The 17101-nt window shown below is 55.1% G+C and overlaps 1 protein-coding gene across 3 annotated transcripts in view; it reads left to right on the forward strand.

Annotated features, from left to right (window-relative positions):
- Positions 1-355: 355 nt before the first annotated feature.
- The window catches only part of AXIN2 (axin 2), a 30026-nt gene continuing 13280 nt past the window's right edge, over positions 356-17101 (forward strand). For 2 of the 3 annotated variants that reach the window (XM_021678519.1, XM_021678521.1), the window contains exons 1-3: positions 830-878; positions 1623-2548; positions 10181-10321. In XM_021678519.1, the coding sequence (XP_021534194.1) occupies positions 1734-2548; positions 10181-10321 (956 nt within the window). In that variant the 5' untranslated portion in view covers positions 830-878; positions 1623-1733. Of the gene's footprint in view, positions 450-829; positions 879-1622; positions 2549-10180; positions 10322-17101 lie in introns of those variants that run through there. The other variant, XM_021678520.2, reaches the window with a different exon arrangement.

The following is a 17101-nucleotide window of genomic DNA, read 5'->3' on the forward strand; positions in this document are numbered from 1 at the left end:
CCTCCCCTCCCGCCTCTCTGCCCCCCTCCCCTCCTCCCCTCCCGGCCGCCGGTCCGCGCTTAGGGGCCCCGAGCGCTGGCCCAGGCTCAGTCTGCGCGCAGGAGCGGCCCGAGCCCGGGGCGCCCGCGTCCCCCGCGTCCCTCCTCCCCGCCCGGGCCCCGCGCCCCCGGCCACCCCGGCCCCTTTTGCGGAGAGGCAGAGACTCCGCGCGTCGCCATTTCTGGACTAGGCTGCTGCTTTCCGTGCCTTTTCTGCGAGCGGCGGCGCCCGGGACCGACCCGCGCCCGGGCTCGGGGTGCCGCGAGCGCCTCCCGGGGCTCCGGCCCCGCGCTCGGCACCCGCTCGCCGGGGCTCTGGACGCGTTCGGTTGGATTTGGGCCGGGGGGGGGGCGGGCCGGGGGGGCTCGGCGGAGATGAGAGCCCGGCCTCGGGCCGCCTTCGTCTTCCAGGTAACGGGGCCGCCCCACCTTCCCTCCGCCCGGGCAGCGCGGCGCTACCGGCGGCCCCGCCACTCCGCCGGCCGAGTCTCCGAGCCCCGCGGCCTGAGAGGCCCCTCGTTCGGGGTCGCGCCCCATCCATCCCCCCACCCCCCGGCCCGCCCCTGCCCTCCTTAGTTTGATCCTTCCCGTGCTAGGGAAAGCGGCTTGTTTATTGGTTAGATAAGACTTTTTTCTTTTGGAAAAAAGACAGGATTGAGGTCAGTAGAGTTTGGGATTCTTGGCAGAGGCAGTGGTAGCTTGAGACGGTTTCTGATCCGGTTTTGTAGGGTTTGTGACTCCGGGAGGTGAGCTGGGGGCGGGAGTGGGGGCGAAGGGGGCGGCGGGTCCCGAGGCTTCTCTGCTTCTCTCTCAAAGTTTGAAGATCAAAGTCTTGTCTGAGTGAGTTGATTTCTGGTTTTGGGGAACGGGGAACACAGAGGTGTAGACTGAGCCGGATTCTTGGCGGGAGGCGGGGGCGCAGCGAACATTTATATCTGGGTGGAGGGGGGCGTTTTCCAGCTGGGAGCCCATTCCGCCCCTTGCTGGGCGGTCTTCTTTCTCGGTCGAGGATCTTCAGAATTTTTAAGGAGTGGGAAGGGGGAGCGCCGAGGGAAGGGGTGGGTGGGGGGAATGGGAACCAGATGCCGGGGAAGGGCACGTTTGGAACTCGAGTTATCTGTGCGGAGAGCCGAGTGGGGAAATTTACCGAAATTGGTTTCACCTGCACACAGCCCGGCGGCTCCGTGTGCGCGTCTTTGGAGTTGGTGCTATCGGGGGGAGGGGAGGGGAAGGGAGGGGAGCGGAGCCCAGGCTGCCCTGCGTGCGCCCCGGCCGAGGGGGGTTTTGGAAGATTCAGTCTTACACCTTCCAAGCCCCTCCGCCCCCACCTCCCACCCTCCGCGCTCCCAGCTCACCTGCCCCGCCCCTCCCCCCCCAATTGTGCAGGGAGCTCAGATTTCGCCTTTGAAAAAGCAGCGTCTGATACTTTAGATGAGCACCTCGCAGATAGCTGGGTTGCTTGATTTGAATTTGAGGAGTTGAAAAGCCTGTTTACTTTCTTGCTTTGATGTTGGGTAGATCTGGTTTTGATTAGATCAATACCCCTTTCTCTCTCCCTACCTCCCCCCTTCCTTTTCTTTCCAGAAAGGAGGCTCAGATGAGCCCCTGCTGACTTGAGAGAGCAAGAGAGACCACGCTGATTGCTGCGAGGAACTGCGGGAAGAGAACAAACTCCGAGCGGAGGACTCCCTCACCATGAGCAGTGCTGTGTTGGTGACGCGCCTCCCAGACCCCAGCAGCAGCTTCCACGAGGATGCCCCCCGGCCCCCGGTCCCCGGGGAAGAAGGAGAGACCCCGCCGTGCCAGCCCGGGGTAGGAAAGGGCCAGGTCACCAAACCCATGCCTGTGTCCTCCAACACCAGGCGGAACGAGGATGGGTTGGGGGAGCCCGAGGGGCGGGCGTCCCCGGATTCCCCTCTGACCAGGTGGACCAAGTCCTTGCACTCCTTGTTGGGCGATCAAGATGGTGCTTATCTCTTCCGCACTTTCCTGGAAAGGGACAAATGCGTGGATACCTTAGACTTCTGGTTTGCCTGCAATGGATTCAGGCAGATGAACCTGAAGGATACTAAAACTTTACGGGTAGCCAAAGCGATCTACAAAAGGTACATTGAGAACAACAGCATCGTCTCCAAGCAGCTGAAACCTGCCACCAAAACCTACATAAGAGACGGCATCAAGAAGCAGCAGATTGATTCCATCATGTTTGACCAGGCACAGACTGAGATCCAGTCGGTGATGGAGGAAAATGCCTACCAGATGTTTTTGACTTCTGATATATACCTCGAATATGTGAGGAGTGGGGGAGAAAACACAGCTTTCATGAGTAACGGGGGACTGGGGAGCCTCAAGGTCGTGTGTGGCTATCTCCCCACCTTGAACGAGGAAGAGGAGTGGGCTTGTGCTGACTTCAAGTGCAAACTGTCACCCACCGTGGTTGGCTTGTCCAGCAAAACCCTGAGGGCTACAGCGAATGTGAGGTCCACTGAGGCTGTTGAAAATGGATACAGGTAAGACTTTGTCCGTCTGGGGAGGGGGCCGGGGGCTAGGGGACGGTGTGGACTTTGCAGATGTTTTGAGTTAAGTGGGGCAGATGGTGGGATGGTGAGGCTGCTGAGGCTGACAAAGGTCTGTTGAGAGCTAGGACTGCTGGCCATGTACCCTTTGATCTTAGCTTTTTGTTGTTTAAAGTGGGGAGAAGTGCTGCACACACAGCTAAGTCTAAACCTGCAGTCTTCCAGGACTAACTTCAAACTGGCAAGCAGTATTCATTAATGCGGGTTACTTATTATCCTGGACCAGTCTTAGAAGGCAGAGAGAGAGAGAGAGAGGACAGCGGCTTTTGATGCCTCTGAGTCACCGAATACACTAAGCACTGGTTTTGGAAGGGGGCATTCACCACTGATCAGTAGCGAGAGGAATGAATGTGGCTGGGGAGGCACAGGGAATATCGTGCGCACCCATTGGACGTGGGGGTAAGTGGGATCTTCTGAACTCTTCTGTTAAGATAAGAGCCAACAGTTGGCTTCACAACTGAGGTTGTGGTTCTCTTTGTAGCATTAGGTATTTACCCGGCAAGAAACCCTCCTAACTAGGGAAGGTCTTGTGACTTTGCTGAATAAAGAACCCTTAGCTTTAGAGTCCACTGGTATATTCATCTAGGTTTTACATGCTTGCAGCCCGAGGGTCAGATTTCCGTTGACTGTTGTGTTGCTTAGTGCTGGTGGAGAAGAGTCTTGGACAGAGAGGACGGGGCCCTGGAGTACTTTCCCTTTTTGAGGCTTCAGAGATCAATAGTCCTTTACAGAATGGCCAAGTCTTAAGATTCTTGACCTTGAACTTCAGACCTCCTGTTAGAATGAGTTTTTCTGTGCCTCTCCCTCCCTCCCCTTCCAGATCCAACCTGAGCCTCTCCTGTCTAGATCGGTTGCTTGTGGCATGCGATGGGAGGGGTGGTGGGTACTTGATTGCTGTCGAACGCCTTCGCTTGCTATCCATCCTGTATTTCTTCGTGTGTTCGGCACCGGGGATGCAGTCTGGTGGCTGCCTCTGTGGAGACTGCCCTCCCCCTGGAGGGTCAGGCCTCCAGTGTCCCGCAGGGGCAAGAGGGGCAGGGCAGCGTGGCTGAGCCCAGAAGCTGTGATGTAGGGGTGGCCCAGAGAGTTGACTTTGTCCGCGGGGTGCGAAGAGCTCGTTCTCCAGCCACCAGAGGGCGCTCCTGCAGCCTCGCGCACCCTGGTTACCCACGCTCAGACATCTGGTCTACACCCAAGTGGAACTCGATTGGCTTTTGAAAGGAAGCAGAGGATCACGTGGAAGGTGTTGTTTCAGCGTCTTTAAGCTTCTGGCTCAAGATACTGGGCCGGGCAGTCACCGGGCACCTGCTGCTTCTGCCCCGTAACATTTGGTGAATGTTCTGGTGAACGTGTTCTGGTCTCCTTGCTCTCCAGTTTGGCAGCCGTAGCAGAGACCACTTAAGGCCTGTGGTAAGGCTGCCGCTCCAGGGGCTTTCCGACAGTGGAGCTTCTGTGTTTCCCAGGGTCAGGACCCAGAGTGCCCCCTTTGTGAACAGTGTCCCCTTTGTCAGCAGCACCGTCCGTGGTTTGTGTGTGGTTTGGAATGTCACCGAAGAGAAAGTGCTCCTAGGCAGCACCCTGCTGCGACCCCTCCCCCTTGTGGGTGGGCAGCAGAGAGCCCGCCTGGGTGCGCCCCTCCCCCTTCCAGAGGCCTCCACTGGGATAGTACCAGCATTAAACTTTCCCCGAGGTGACTCTTGTGAAGCTTTTGAGATCCTGGGGGCAGGGGCCAGAGAGCCCTTGTGTTTCCAGTGCTTGCCTTCTTGGTTGTGGACTGTGGGCCTCGTAGATCTATAGGTGACACCTTCTCATCCGCCCCTGGAGTCGCCATGCTCTATTTGTGTGCGCTTTTTCGCACTGTTGGATTGAAATGAAGTATTTTACCTGGCACTACGCGGAGCCCGCACGTCTTAACTGGGCATCGTCACAGGGAACTTACGACCTATCCAATTTCATCTGGACACGCAGGATCTTCAAGTGTACACAGGGTGTATTGGGAAGTGTCCCAGATTATTCCAAGGCCTGGATTCCAGCCCTGGCTACCCATCACTACCTGGGTGGCAGTCTTTGTGAGCTCCACGTGTCCTTCTGTACGATGACTGGGCACCATCCCTCCTGCTCATGTCATAGGTTGCTCTTGGGATCAAAATAATGGACATGAAATCCCTGGGTAAAGGGAAATGATCTGAACACTTGTAAAGCATTAGCATTCGTATCCTTTAATCATGATAAGGAGTAGATATGTGAAAAGGGCAGCCAGGTTAGGATCTCACTTTCGGAGAGTGCCTCTCGGCTTCTAGCCCGTACTCCCTGTAAAGTTTTAGAGTGGTCTGCCCGCCTTCCCGGGCCTCCACTTTCTCTGGGTGTTAACTGAAGCCTGTCTTTTCAGCCAGCTCTTGGGATGTAGGGATCCCATCCAACTCATTCAGGTCCACCTCCCCTTCCACTACACTCACTCATCAGGCAAGGTACGTGGCAGATAGGATGGGCTTCAGAAGTTAGTAATGTGAATGAGCCCGAACACTCGAGTCCTGCCCGGGGGGGTCTGCCTGCCTTAGCTGTGGAGGGGCAGCCTTGGCAGCCGGGTGCCAGGAGCGCTGGCCCGTCTTCCAAGCCCTGTGTTTACCTTGGGCACTCAGAGGAGGCCTCCTTTTTAATGATTTGTTTGTGTCCTCGCTGATTCGGTGTCAGGTTTAATATAAATAGTTGGAACGGAAGAGCAGGAATTATCTTCGGAGGGAAGGGCTCTGGTTTGTGAGTGCTTGAGTGGGATGCCTGGGCTTTTGATGGGCTCTATAAATAACTTAGAGCCGGCGTGACCCGTCGGTAGAAGCACGTGTCAGAGCCCCAGCACGCAGACGCAGACACAGACACAGAGTGTCGAGGTGTGTGTGGAGGGGCTGTGGGATTAGGAGCTCAGCCCGCATGTATTTTGGGAAGGAGACCGTGTTGGGCTCACAGAGTGCTCCCTTGTGTCCTTCCCTGTCCGCCCTGGCCCTGGTGCCCTCCTGCGCCAGGCGGGTCTCCCCTGCCTCCCGCTGGATCCCCTCTCCTCTGGTCTCCCTTCAGAGAAGTCGGGCCTAGCAGATGGCCCTCTGCCGGCTCCAAGTGCTTCCTGTTCTCTGAAAGAACTCGCTGAGGAGGTCCGTTTTTGTGCGAAGTCCCTGGAATCAAGCTTGGCTTCAGTTATCGAAGAAAATGATGCCATAGGAAAGAGAATGCTGGGAGCAGTATCCTCAGGGTAGAGGCTGGGATCTCTGAGGAAGGCAGTTGCTGAAACGCACTTGTAAGAGTTGGCCTGTTTCTAATGGCTCAGCTGCCCAGGGCCACCTGAGTGCTGGGCCCCTCACTGAGCGCCATCCCCATCTTGCCTTCGAAGATGCTTCTTGAGAAGGTTGCCTTTTGGGGGGTGACTTTGGAGTCCATTGTCAGAGGGCTTTTGGCAAGCCCTAAGCGCACAGCTTTAGAAACAAATGCTTGTTAAGTTGCGCTGTTTGGAGAGGGGACCCAGAAGGAGGCCCCAAAGGTCAGGTCTGCCGTGCTCTCTGTAGGGCGGCTTGGCCCTGGTGTATGGGGAGGGGGCTGGGGCCATTGCACCACATCAAGATAAGAGAGAAGAATAAGCTGGGAGAGGGGGGAAAGAAAAAGCCAGCCATCAGTTTCCCTTCCCCGAAGGTTGTCCCAGGAGCGTTTGCTACCTGACAGCTGAAAGCCCTTTGCACATGGACGTTGCAAACGGAGGTCTGTGGATGCCTGCCCAGTGCAGAATCACTACTGTAGGCCTCGACTCTCTGCAGGAGTTTAAAATCCTTGCAGCAACCGTGGGAGCACAACAGTCCCGAAGAAAATAATCAAAGCATCTGGGTACAATTACTGCAGCATGGTCGAGTTTCTTTCCTTTTTTTTTTTTTTTAAGATACAAGAAAAGAGCTCTAATCCATTTTCTTAAAATCGTGTAGAGATTTTGACAACATTCCAGGTTCTTAAAAATTGAGTTTCTGTCTCTCTCCACGACCCTGCCTCCTTCCTCTGCTCCGTCCTCCCTCCTCTGTTATGATTGTAGGAAAAGCCGAATACTTTATTGCAGTCAAGCGAGCTCAGGGCAGTATATTCCATTTTTAATGACTGGTCACACAGGGAGCCCTCTATTTTGGAAGCAAAGGAGGACAGGTTTATTTTGGGACCCATGTGTTTTGTGATCCACTCCAAGGAGTGCAAAGCTGTGAGCACACACGGGATTTGAGTTCCCGTGTCTTTCTGGTTGGGGAGGGAGGGGGGATTTCTACTGAGTCATTTGCTCCCCGAAGAGGTTGACTTCAGGACATTGGTCACTGAGTGACTACCACGGAGACAGCAGCCAGTGTCTGAATGCTCTTCAGGGCCACGTGGGCTCTTTTGATCTCGTACTGATGCCTCTTAGACCAAAACACTTTTCAGCCACCCATCCGATGGCCCCCGGTCTTTTGAGGAAGTTCCGCAAAGCCTAGAGCTTCTGCCACGCTCCGCCAACTGGGGAGCCGCTCGCAGAGAAGACACGCCAGGTCCTTGCCCTCATGGGGCTTCCAGTCTGGCTGCACGGGACGGGCATTCGAAGGTGTAGACACCCCAACGCCACGTGACGATAAGTCACGGTGAAAACCGCAGAGGAATGAAGAGCCCCCCCGACAGCTCTGTTTTCCTCGGCAGCTGGTTTTTTGGAAGATTACTAGTAACTCCCCAAATTATGGTGCCCTTGAGTCTTCGGAGAATGGAAGAATTTCCTGCTGATGGCCATGTCGGAGCCAGGGTTCTTTAGGCGGAGACCCCATGTCCGTGGAGGCGGTGCCCTGACCGTGGCCCCCTGCTGGCTGGGAGCTGAGCGGCCACCAGCGCTCGGCCTCCCCATGCCTGTCCCTGCCAAGGAGGGCTCAGGGCGCTCTCCTGCCACCGGGTTTCTGAAAGCTAAGAGAGGGCCCAGGACAAGTTTCCTCGCCCGCCCTGCTTTGAGGCAGCTACCCGGCCCAAGCACCGCAGAGAGCGGGGAACTTTGGACTGTTCTGAAGACTTGGGGGAGTCCATAACCTCATCCACTCCCTGGGTCCCCTCGGACCGGCAGGCGGTGCTTTCTTCTGTCGGACTTAAAAGCCCATTTCCTCTCGTCCTGCCTTAGCGGCAACCCCAGCCACAGCCATCCTCTCTTCCCTTTTGACTTCCCTTATCAACGAGGGGACATTTTTACTCAGTCATCCCTCCTCCGTCTCCTCTCTCAAAAAAAGTCAGCTGCCATTCCTTTGCTCCCACGACGACTCTCTCTCCAGCCTGGGTGTCTGGAAATCCCATACTGAGGACACGGGACCAGTGCTGAGGCCTCATGGAACAGCATACCTGGGAGGTGGGGAGACTTCCTGCCCTCTACACCGAGGACGGGGCCAGGGTCTCAAGGACAGTTCAAGGTCACTCTGTCCAAGGTATTCAACAGGTTCAAGTAGGATGTTCATCATTTGCACTTTCTGGTCGACTCTGGGCCCATGGGCCATTTCCAGCATCTGGCTTTACGTTCCAGTCTAGCTCGGTAGGACAGAATCGTAGTCCCTGCTGGACGTTGAGCTCCTATGGGAGTCAGGATGTGGGTTCCCTGTGGCCACGCCTCCAGCCAGGTGCCTCTGGCAAGGCTTTTGGCCCCCACCTGGGGCTTTGCGCCTCCTGCCACCGTCGTGAGGCTGCAAGGTGACTGGGCAGTAGACGTGCCTTGAGCACCTACTGTGTGCGGAGGGTGCAGCCACGCCCAAAACAGCCCGCCTCGACTGAGTGTCCCGTCTATGGCAACTCTTGATTTTATTCACATTTCTAAACTGAGGAGGTTGGCTTAGGTTCGTTCTGGCTCTAAAACGTTCAGACTCTGGGTGTAACTTTCCTCGTTTGTGTTCTCTCTGTGGCTGGAGTGCAGGCCTTAGCGACAGGGCCCAACTCTTCCCCAGCTTTCCCATCCCAGCTGCCCCCGAGGAGGCGCTCACACCGAACTGTGGCCACGGCTCCTGCCCACACCCAACCCTCCTTCTATCCAATCCGGTGGCACAGCCTGGGTCCCACATGCTGCTAGAACGTTTTGAACCCTTTAGGCTGGTCTCTGTTATCAGGAGGCAGAAAGAGTTTGGATGAGAGCCAAAGAAATCCATGTCTTGCCATGACCCCCAGCATTGGCCTGGGCAGGCTGCCGTCCTCTGGGGCCACCCCGGGCGCTCTGGTGAGGTGTGCCCAGGACACCTCCTTCCCCAGCTGGCTGCAAGCTCGGGAGGATGTGATGTGTGTGAAGGCACACCCCTCTTTGTGAGCCTGTGCCTTCCCAGTGACACCCCCCCCGTTATGGTGACCAGGCCACTGGTGCCAGGAGACCAGAGACCCAGGCGGGGCCAGTCCAGAGCCCAGCACCGTGCTACCCACAGAGGAAGTGAATAGGAGCTTGGCGATGGCGTGTAGAGGCTGCTTTGACCTTTCATGAGTCCCTTTCATCTGCAACCCCCAGCGCCATCTTTAGAGACCCGTGCAGTGGCCTGATGGAATGCGTTCTCTCTTCTGGGCCTTCCCCTTCACCCCAGTTGCTTTCTTTGCTGTTGGCTTAGACTGGCGGGCCCAGTGGAGTACGCCGGGGTCTTTGTCAACAGGGCCTCTTGCGACTTCGGGCTTGACGGGCCCCTTCCTGAAGCCCGCCGACCACAGTGCCCCTTCCTCCTTCTCCCCTCACTTGACGTCCTTCACTGGTGACATGGGAGGAATGCACCCCAGCGGGGGACAGGCACATTGGTGGCCCTGGGAGGTGATCAGGAGGGCAGAATGGGGAGGCAGAGGCCGCTGAAACAAAGGGCAGGAGACACTGGAGGAGGGGCCTGGGCCTTTCTTTGAAACAGCTGTGCTGCTCATTTGAATCCAGCTGGTCTTGATCTTAGCCTAGCTTGGTGTGGGGTGGGGGGGCAGGGCCCAGTGGAGGCCCAGCTCTAGCTGGGGTGCAAGTCCTGAACCTCATCTTGAGCTTTTCTGTCCCCTCCATCCAGTGTCCTGGGCCCAGGATGGAAATGAGAAGGCGATGCCAGGCCTTGGGTTGCTTGAGGCTTGGAACTATGCTAACAGACCCCAGATGGGGAGTTTGGATGCCTAAGACCTCTTGGGGCCCTAAAACCGTGTTCTTCTAGTGCAGGCTCGGATATGGTGGTGGGGAGGGAGAAGACAGTTCGCCTCTACGGACTTACTCTTGTCTTGGATTTGATAGCCTCCCCTCCTAAAACAGAGTCCTGTGCCTTCCTCTTATCTGAGTGTGTATTTAGCCCTTTGTAGGATCCCCTGGGCTGCTTATGGCTTCCTCTGTCCCCTGGCAGACCTGCCCTTGGCAGCAGGGGAACCCAGCCTGCTTTCTTCCCAGGGTGAGCTGGTGGCTCAGCCACCCTCCCTTAAGTAGCCCCAGCCGTCTGCCCAGATGAGCGACTGGCCCCGGGCAGCAGATTGGCATTCGCACACAGTGGGATTGTGCCCTCACTTGTCCCCGGGTTGCCTGGTGCGAAGCCGTGATGCACTGCTGTTGTACTTTTCCTGCAGGTCCTTCAAGAGGAGCGATCCTGTTAATCCATACCACGTAGGTTCTGGCTATGTCTTTGCGCCAGCTACCAGCGCCAACGATAGCGAGATATCCAGCGACGCACTGACTGATGATTCCATGTCCATGACGGACAGTAGCGTGTAAGTATCCTGGTATCCCCATCATGTATATGGCCGGCAGTGTGACCCACCAGGCCATCTGGGCAGAGTCCTCAGCCCTCCTCCGCTGGCTTCACAAACCCCATCCGGGTGGGTACGTACGTTTGCTTGGTGGGAGCAGAGTGTGCCAGCACTGAGGTGCAGGGTTGGGAGGGCGATGGGGTCCTGAGTTTAGGAAGCCATCTTCTGGTTGTCCTTTCGCCTTTCTTCTCTGGACGGAAGTGCATGGCTGGTCCTGAACCCCAAGGTGTCCAGTCTGCAGAACCAGCAGGTGGGAGACGGGGTGGCGTGGGAAGGATTTGTGTGCAGGTGTGTTCATTGTTTCTGAAGGAAGAGGCATTGAAGGTGAGGGTCAGAAACCCGGAGTTCTCTCCCTCGTGGAAGTGTCCAGGTGGACAGCAGTCCGTTCACTAAGTGTTGGCGGAGTGCTGCTCTGTGTCAGGTTCTGCCGCTGAGTAGGGCTTCTCTCCAGAGTTGTCGGATCTTGGATCTTTTGAAGACGAATGCATCTGGCATACTAAGAGTTTGTTCAAAAAAAATTTATTATTAAAGTATGGTTGACACCATGTTCTGTTGGTTTCAGGTAAACAACATTCCACAATTCTGTACATTACTCAGTGTTCACGACTAATAAGTGTGGCCCCCACCTATCACCGTTTGACGTCATGCAGTGGTGATCTCTGGGTGGAGAACAGTCATTCTCCCTGAGTCTCACCGAAGGGGGGGTGGTTGTGTGTGTGTGTGTGTGTGTGTGTGTGTGTGTGTGTGTTGAGCAGGGTATCCCCATCTCTTTCCATCCTTTGAGATTCTGATTCAGGAGAGCCAAGGGAGGGGGAGCCTGGGGTTGGGCAAAAGTCCCCTGGGAGCTCACCCAGCGTCCAGTTGAGAACTACCACTCCAGAAATGGTCTTTGAAGATGTTCCACAGGTGTGTTTGCCATAGGAATCTCCTTTGCCAAGGGGACAGTTTTGAAAGGCAGACCCACTGAGCCGTGTATTAATGGTGTAGCTGGAGTTTGTTCCTTTTAGCATCCTCACACTGGACCGTCTCTTCTTCCAGTTCGTTTGAAACGATCTGGTTTCTGTTGGCCAGTGTCCTGTGTTTTGGCCTGTGGCATGGAGCCAGTTGGAAGGGAAGTTGATGAGGTTGGTTTGGGATTCTACTGTTGGTTTTCCCAGTGGCTTTCCTTGTGTTAGCTCAGGTCCCCCTGTCAGTAAAGGGAGAGAGCCACAAGGTGACAGGTGCCATTTTAATGCAAGAAGAGCATTTTGGCATTAATGAAAACAGGATAAGGGTACACGTCTTTCATCCAACATGCAGAAATGACAGGTTCCGTGGAAGTTAGTTTTCCGTCCATACTTGAGAAAAATTATCCTCTGATGGTCACAGTCCTTACAGTAATACCTTTTTGTTCTATTTTAATTAAATAGTATTAGGCATAATTTCTTGCTTGATCTCGATCATTATCAAGATCTGTTTCCATGCTGTGTTGTAGTCTTACCTCCTAGTGTACAAGGCCACGTAGGGCTTGCTCATCCACAGACATCCTGGCAACACCCCCACTCTTTAAAAATGGTTTTTCTTTTTTCTCTTGGTTGTTCTGCTGTCCTGTTTTGCTCCTGTCTGTGTGCTTGCTTCTAGCAACGTTACTCCTTTAGCTTCTGTCTGTGGATTGTGTGGCGGTGGGGGTGGGGAGTCTTAGTGTCTTGAGTGAAACAAGAGTCAGTTGGGTTGGAATGAGGGCGTTGAGTGAATCTCCCAGGTCAAATGTAGTTAAGAATGTAAGGCTTCTGTTTGGTTTTCTTAGAGACTGTTTTTGGCTGGCTTTCAGGCCCTTGTGGTCCCCGCCATTGACGCGTTGTTCCGGGTTCATGATGAGCTAACTTGGGTGTAGTCCCCGTATGTGTGTGAGCCTCACAAGACCCGGTCAGAAAGGTAGGCGGTCACTTGTGACTTTCACAGCTGGGACAGTAGGCCCAGTGCTGGTGCAGGAGGATGGAGCTCTCATCTGAAGCCCTTACCCTTGGGCTATCACTCCCCGCCCCGCAGACATGACATTTCCAGCATGAGGTGTTGGGAGGAGCAGCTGAGAATGAGACCTTTGAGCCACTTTGAGTTTCTTTTATTTATTAGGGAATCACACTGCTTTCTTTTTGAATGGTTTGGGGGAGAGGTAGGAGGGAAGAAGTTCTAACTTCTCCCCAGCACTGGCCTCCCCCCACCTCCCTTCATTATTCCCTTCCCAGAACTTTCTCAGTTTTTCTTTTTAGAGATGACTTTAAAGTTTTCACCCTTCCCGCGTCAGCTAAGACACTTGTGGACTTGAAGCCCCGGTTTGCTCCTGTCCGGGATTGGGGAAGTTACCTTGGCCAGTCAGCTGTTCTAGGTCGCCAGGGTAGGGCGGGGGCCAGTAAAGTCCACGTGGCTATAGAGACAGAAAAGGGCCAGCCCCTCGATGTGCCGCTTTCTCTTTGGGGCACGCTGGGTACCCTTGGGTCCCCAGTGGCAGGACCTCAGCGTTGTCAGCGGCCTTGGATGGGTGTGAGCAAACCAGGACATCAAGGCCAAGGGAGCGTGCCTGGAAGGCTTGGAGCCCCTGGGCCTCAGTGTTGGGCCTGACCTTCTTGGTGTCAGTGTTAGGGGCCTCGGAGCCTTCTCCCAGCCAAGTGGGCAGGTTATCCTGAGCGGCTGGCGCAGCCGTACCCACTCGGGCAGGTTCATACCAACTCGGGGCGAATTTCTCATCAGTGTGGGATCCTCTTCTCTCTGGATTTGTTTGTCCAGGGCACTTTGCATCTTGCAGACCACAGTGGGGACAAAGAGGTCTCAGGAATAAGAGCCCATCATCTGGGTGGCTGGCAGGGGAGGGGGTTGGGGTTCCTGTGGGTCTCGGGCTGCCAGGCCCTGGGGGTCCCTGGGCCCTCCTGCCCCCCTGCCCCATAGGCTTGGCGCTCACCGAGAGCCCGGGCTGTGCGAGCCACTTTCTGGCCGGCTGGCCCTGTGTGTGTGATCTACCCAGTGTCGGGGGGTCATCTGGGATTCCCAGGGCTGGGATTAGACCCCTCTTCACAGCTCTGCCAATGGGCCTCGCACAGATGAGAGCACGGAGCAGGCAAGAAATAAAGTGTGTGGGGGATGAAAAGCTGAACTGAACCGCTTTCAGCCCATTGTTCTTCTGGGGAAGCTTAGCGGGGATAAGAGGGTAGCAGGCCCCTTTGAAATTTCCTTGAACAAGTGAATAGGAGCGCCCCATAAAGCATGAAAAGAGCCCTGGCTGTTTTTCCCCGTCACAATGGGCGGCTCTGGCTGCCAGGGGGGCTGCCAGGGGCTGGGGAGTGGGGCTGGCCGTCCTGCTGGGAGTTGGGGAGGGGACCCAGCCGGGGAGGGGGAGAGGGGGTCACAGGCGGCCTTCAATAGACTCCAGAAGGTTGGAGTTCATTAGACACAAGCCCGGGAAGCAATCGTCCCATTTGCGACAGGGCCAATTAAGTCCCGGGGGCCTTTGCAAGACGGCCCGAGTAGAAGCTGGGCAGGGCCGGCCTGCGCTCGGTTGTTCCGGGGAGCCCTGCGCCTCAGCCTGGAGGGTCAGAGCTGGCGGGGGCTCGAAAGAAATCCCTGCCTTCTCCCAAAGCCCACTGCTGACTTCTGTTTTCCCGCTAAGTAAAAAGCCTGTGAAAGCTGGCTGGGGATTCGGGCCTTCATAGTAGGCCTCTGAGAAGGCTGTTTTATGAGCCTGTTACTCTGAAACTTGCCTTCTCAAAAGAAATCACTTTCTATTTTGGGGGGCGGGTCGGGGGGCGGGGAAGTTAGCTGCCAGACTCCAGCCAAGTCCTAAGGCCCAGTCCCTTGGAGTGTTGGGCACAGAGGCTCGTGGGGCCATTCCAGGGCATCAGGCCCAGGAAGATGCAGCCGGGGGCAGAAACCATGGCAAGCAGCGGGTTCTGTGCTGCCCAAGGGTGGCTCCTGTGTTTGGGCAGCCAGGAAGCGTGGAAGCTACGCCTACGACACGGAGGGCGTCTCTCGGGCTTCTCTTTTTGTGCAAAGTTGCTCTCAGAGTCAGGATCGGCCTGGCGTGGAGGTCTCTTCTGCTCCAGGTGTCACAAAACCAGCGCCAGATACTTCCTCGTGGTTCCTGCGGAAGGGTGGAACAGGTTCTTTTATTTATTTACTTGTATTTCCTTATATCTTATTCATGGGTTTACTCTGGGCACCAGGGAAGGCACCTGAGTGAAGTTCAGATCTGATCTGATCTTACAAAACCAGGCTTTTGATGTTGGCAGCGATCAGATGCTGCCTTCCGAGTGCTTGCCAGATGGGAATGGGAGTGGACACGTGTGTGAGGGAGTCGGTTATTGCTAAGCCTCGGGAGGACGGCACTCAGGTTAGGCTGGGCCCAGCGGAGTCCAAAGGCTAAGCTAATGGGCTCGGCTCAAATGGCAGCAAAGTGGAGTCCACGCTTCAAAACCCGTGCTCCCCAGAACACAGCTGGGCCCAGCAGTGGGCTCGTTAGCTAAAAGGCTGCTAATTAAAGGAGGACGGTATAGGGACCGAAACTCAGGCACTCGGCAGCTCACCGTGCTGAGCGTCTGGGAGATGGATCATAAAGTTCGAAAGCCCAAGTAGGAAGAGTGGCCCTCTTCTGGCACACGTGGCTGTTTGGAAGAAGATTCTTGGCTGGTGGGGAGGTAAAGCCCTGTTTCCGTGAAGGCACCTGTTAAATACGCCTTGTTGACCTCTACAGGTTGAGCTGTGTCTTCTCTGCCCTGGTCACAGGTCTCCTGTCCTGCACTTGGCTCCTTCACCTGCCCTGAGGGTGGTGCTGAAATCATTTGTTTCTTTTGCCTTCAGTCGTCCAGGCACCTGCTTCTCCCTGCCTCTCCCTTTCTATACGGACTTCCCCACTTCTCTTCTTTCTTCTGCTTTGTATGGAAAAAGCAAAAGAGGTATAAAAACCTTCCCAGTGATTTCCATCTGGGTGGAAAGGGGAAGAGCAGAGGCTGTAGAGGAGACTTGAGGACAGAGTCTTGGGGGAGATGGATGGGGACCTCCTGTAGGACTCTTGAAGCCTTGCGTGCGTCACAGTGAAGTCCGTGGGGGTCTTGACTCCTGCCCGCCCAAGATTGTCAGGAAGAGCCCGGGGGCAGGGGCCAGCCACCCACCCGTTTGAAGTCCGCGGAGGTGTTGCTGGTCAGGAGAAGGGCATGGACGTTATTCATGGGGCAGCCCCGGGGCAACGGAAGTTGGTTAGATCAGTGTGAGACCCAACCTGGGGCACCCCCATGGTCACCCTCACCCCACAAGGAACATTAGGCAAGAGACAAGGGAAAGGGGATCCTCACTATGCCTTGGAAACCACCTGGCATGCCCCATAGCCAGTGAGTACCAAGTGGTGGGGTAGGATGTTCCAGAATGTTACCCAAATCTTCCATTTGCCCCTTCAGAATGTCATGTGATTCACAGGGCCTAGGAACCGGACCGCCAGGAAGCTTGGCTCCTCTGGGTGGGATGGGAGGGTAAGTTGCTAAGTTAAGGACACTTGTTCTGGAGTCTGGCAGTGGCTCAGATTTGGATCCTGGGTCTAACTGCTACTGACTGACCCCAGGAGAGCTACAGCGGGTCTCTGACCATCTGTAAAACTTGGTGAATTTGGGATGAAGTTGGATTATATGTCACATAGTCTGACCCACAGTGGGAACACATACCTTGGGGCAGGCAACCTTACGTTGGACCCAGCCCCTGGTGTGGAATCTGGTTACTGGTCAAGCCAGGCATGCTTGTGAGTACCCACTTTTCTCCCGTCTTGTAGGTGATCCCAAGGTGAAAACACTGAGGTTTGGTAAATATACACCAGGTGGTTCAGTAAGTTTCTAGACTTAGAACCTTTTATCCTACCTAGCTTTTGAGGTCCTGGTCAAGTGAGTGGGAGGCTGTCTGAGAGACTTAGCCTGCACTAGTCAACTGGTGTGCTATCTCAGGCCCTCGTGACCTTTTTCTGGGACAGGACTCACCCTTGTGTGTATGTTCCTGCTTTGGATATATTTTTTTAAAGGTTTATTTATTGATTTTTAGAGAGAGAGAGCACACAAGCAGGGGGAGGGACAGAGGGAGAGAATCTTTCAAGCAGACTCCCCACTGAGTGAGCAGCCCGATGCGGAGCTTGATCCCACAACCTCTGAGATCATGACCTGAGCTGAAATCAAGAGTCAGGCGCTTAACCGACTGAGCCACCCAGGCACCCCCTGCTTTAGATATCGATCCCTTTTCTCCCCCTGTACCCTCAATAAAATGATCCTTTCTGTGCTAATTCCTAGCCAAGCTTTGGCTAACCTACGTCATGAGTGTATTGACTGACCATGATCTGTATCATCCCCACGGTGGCCCTGTGATCTGGCCTAGGTCAACAGATTTCTGGAAGATGCATCCACTTGGAATCCTAGGGCATTACAGATGAGGAGCTAGAGGTCAACCAGTTACCCCTGGCTGCTCCCGGTGTTTTTAGAAATTGCTGATTTTCACCCACAGCTGGTGAGCCAAAGATGTTTTTCTTCCTTCCACTCTGTGATGAACAAAACGCCAGGAAAAGGGAAATAACCAAATACCTAATTTCAATATTTACAGCCTCCAAGTATGATTCACTGTGGGAATGTTGGAACCCTGAAGCTTTTGTCAATAAGTGGCCTCTAGAAGGGACAGCAGTGGGAAAAGAGTCACACCTTGACCATTTGACTGCTTTCAAACACAAGATTCTTTTGTTAAAAAAAT

The sequence above is a fragment of the Neomonachus schauinslandi genome, chromosome 15 (assembly GCF_002201575.2).
Source record: "Neomonachus schauinslandi chromosome 15, ASM220157v2, whole genome shotgun sequence".
In the NCBI taxonomy this organism is placed as follows: Eukaryota; Metazoa; Chordata; class Mammalia; order Carnivora; family Phocidae; genus Neomonachus; species Neomonachus schauinslandi.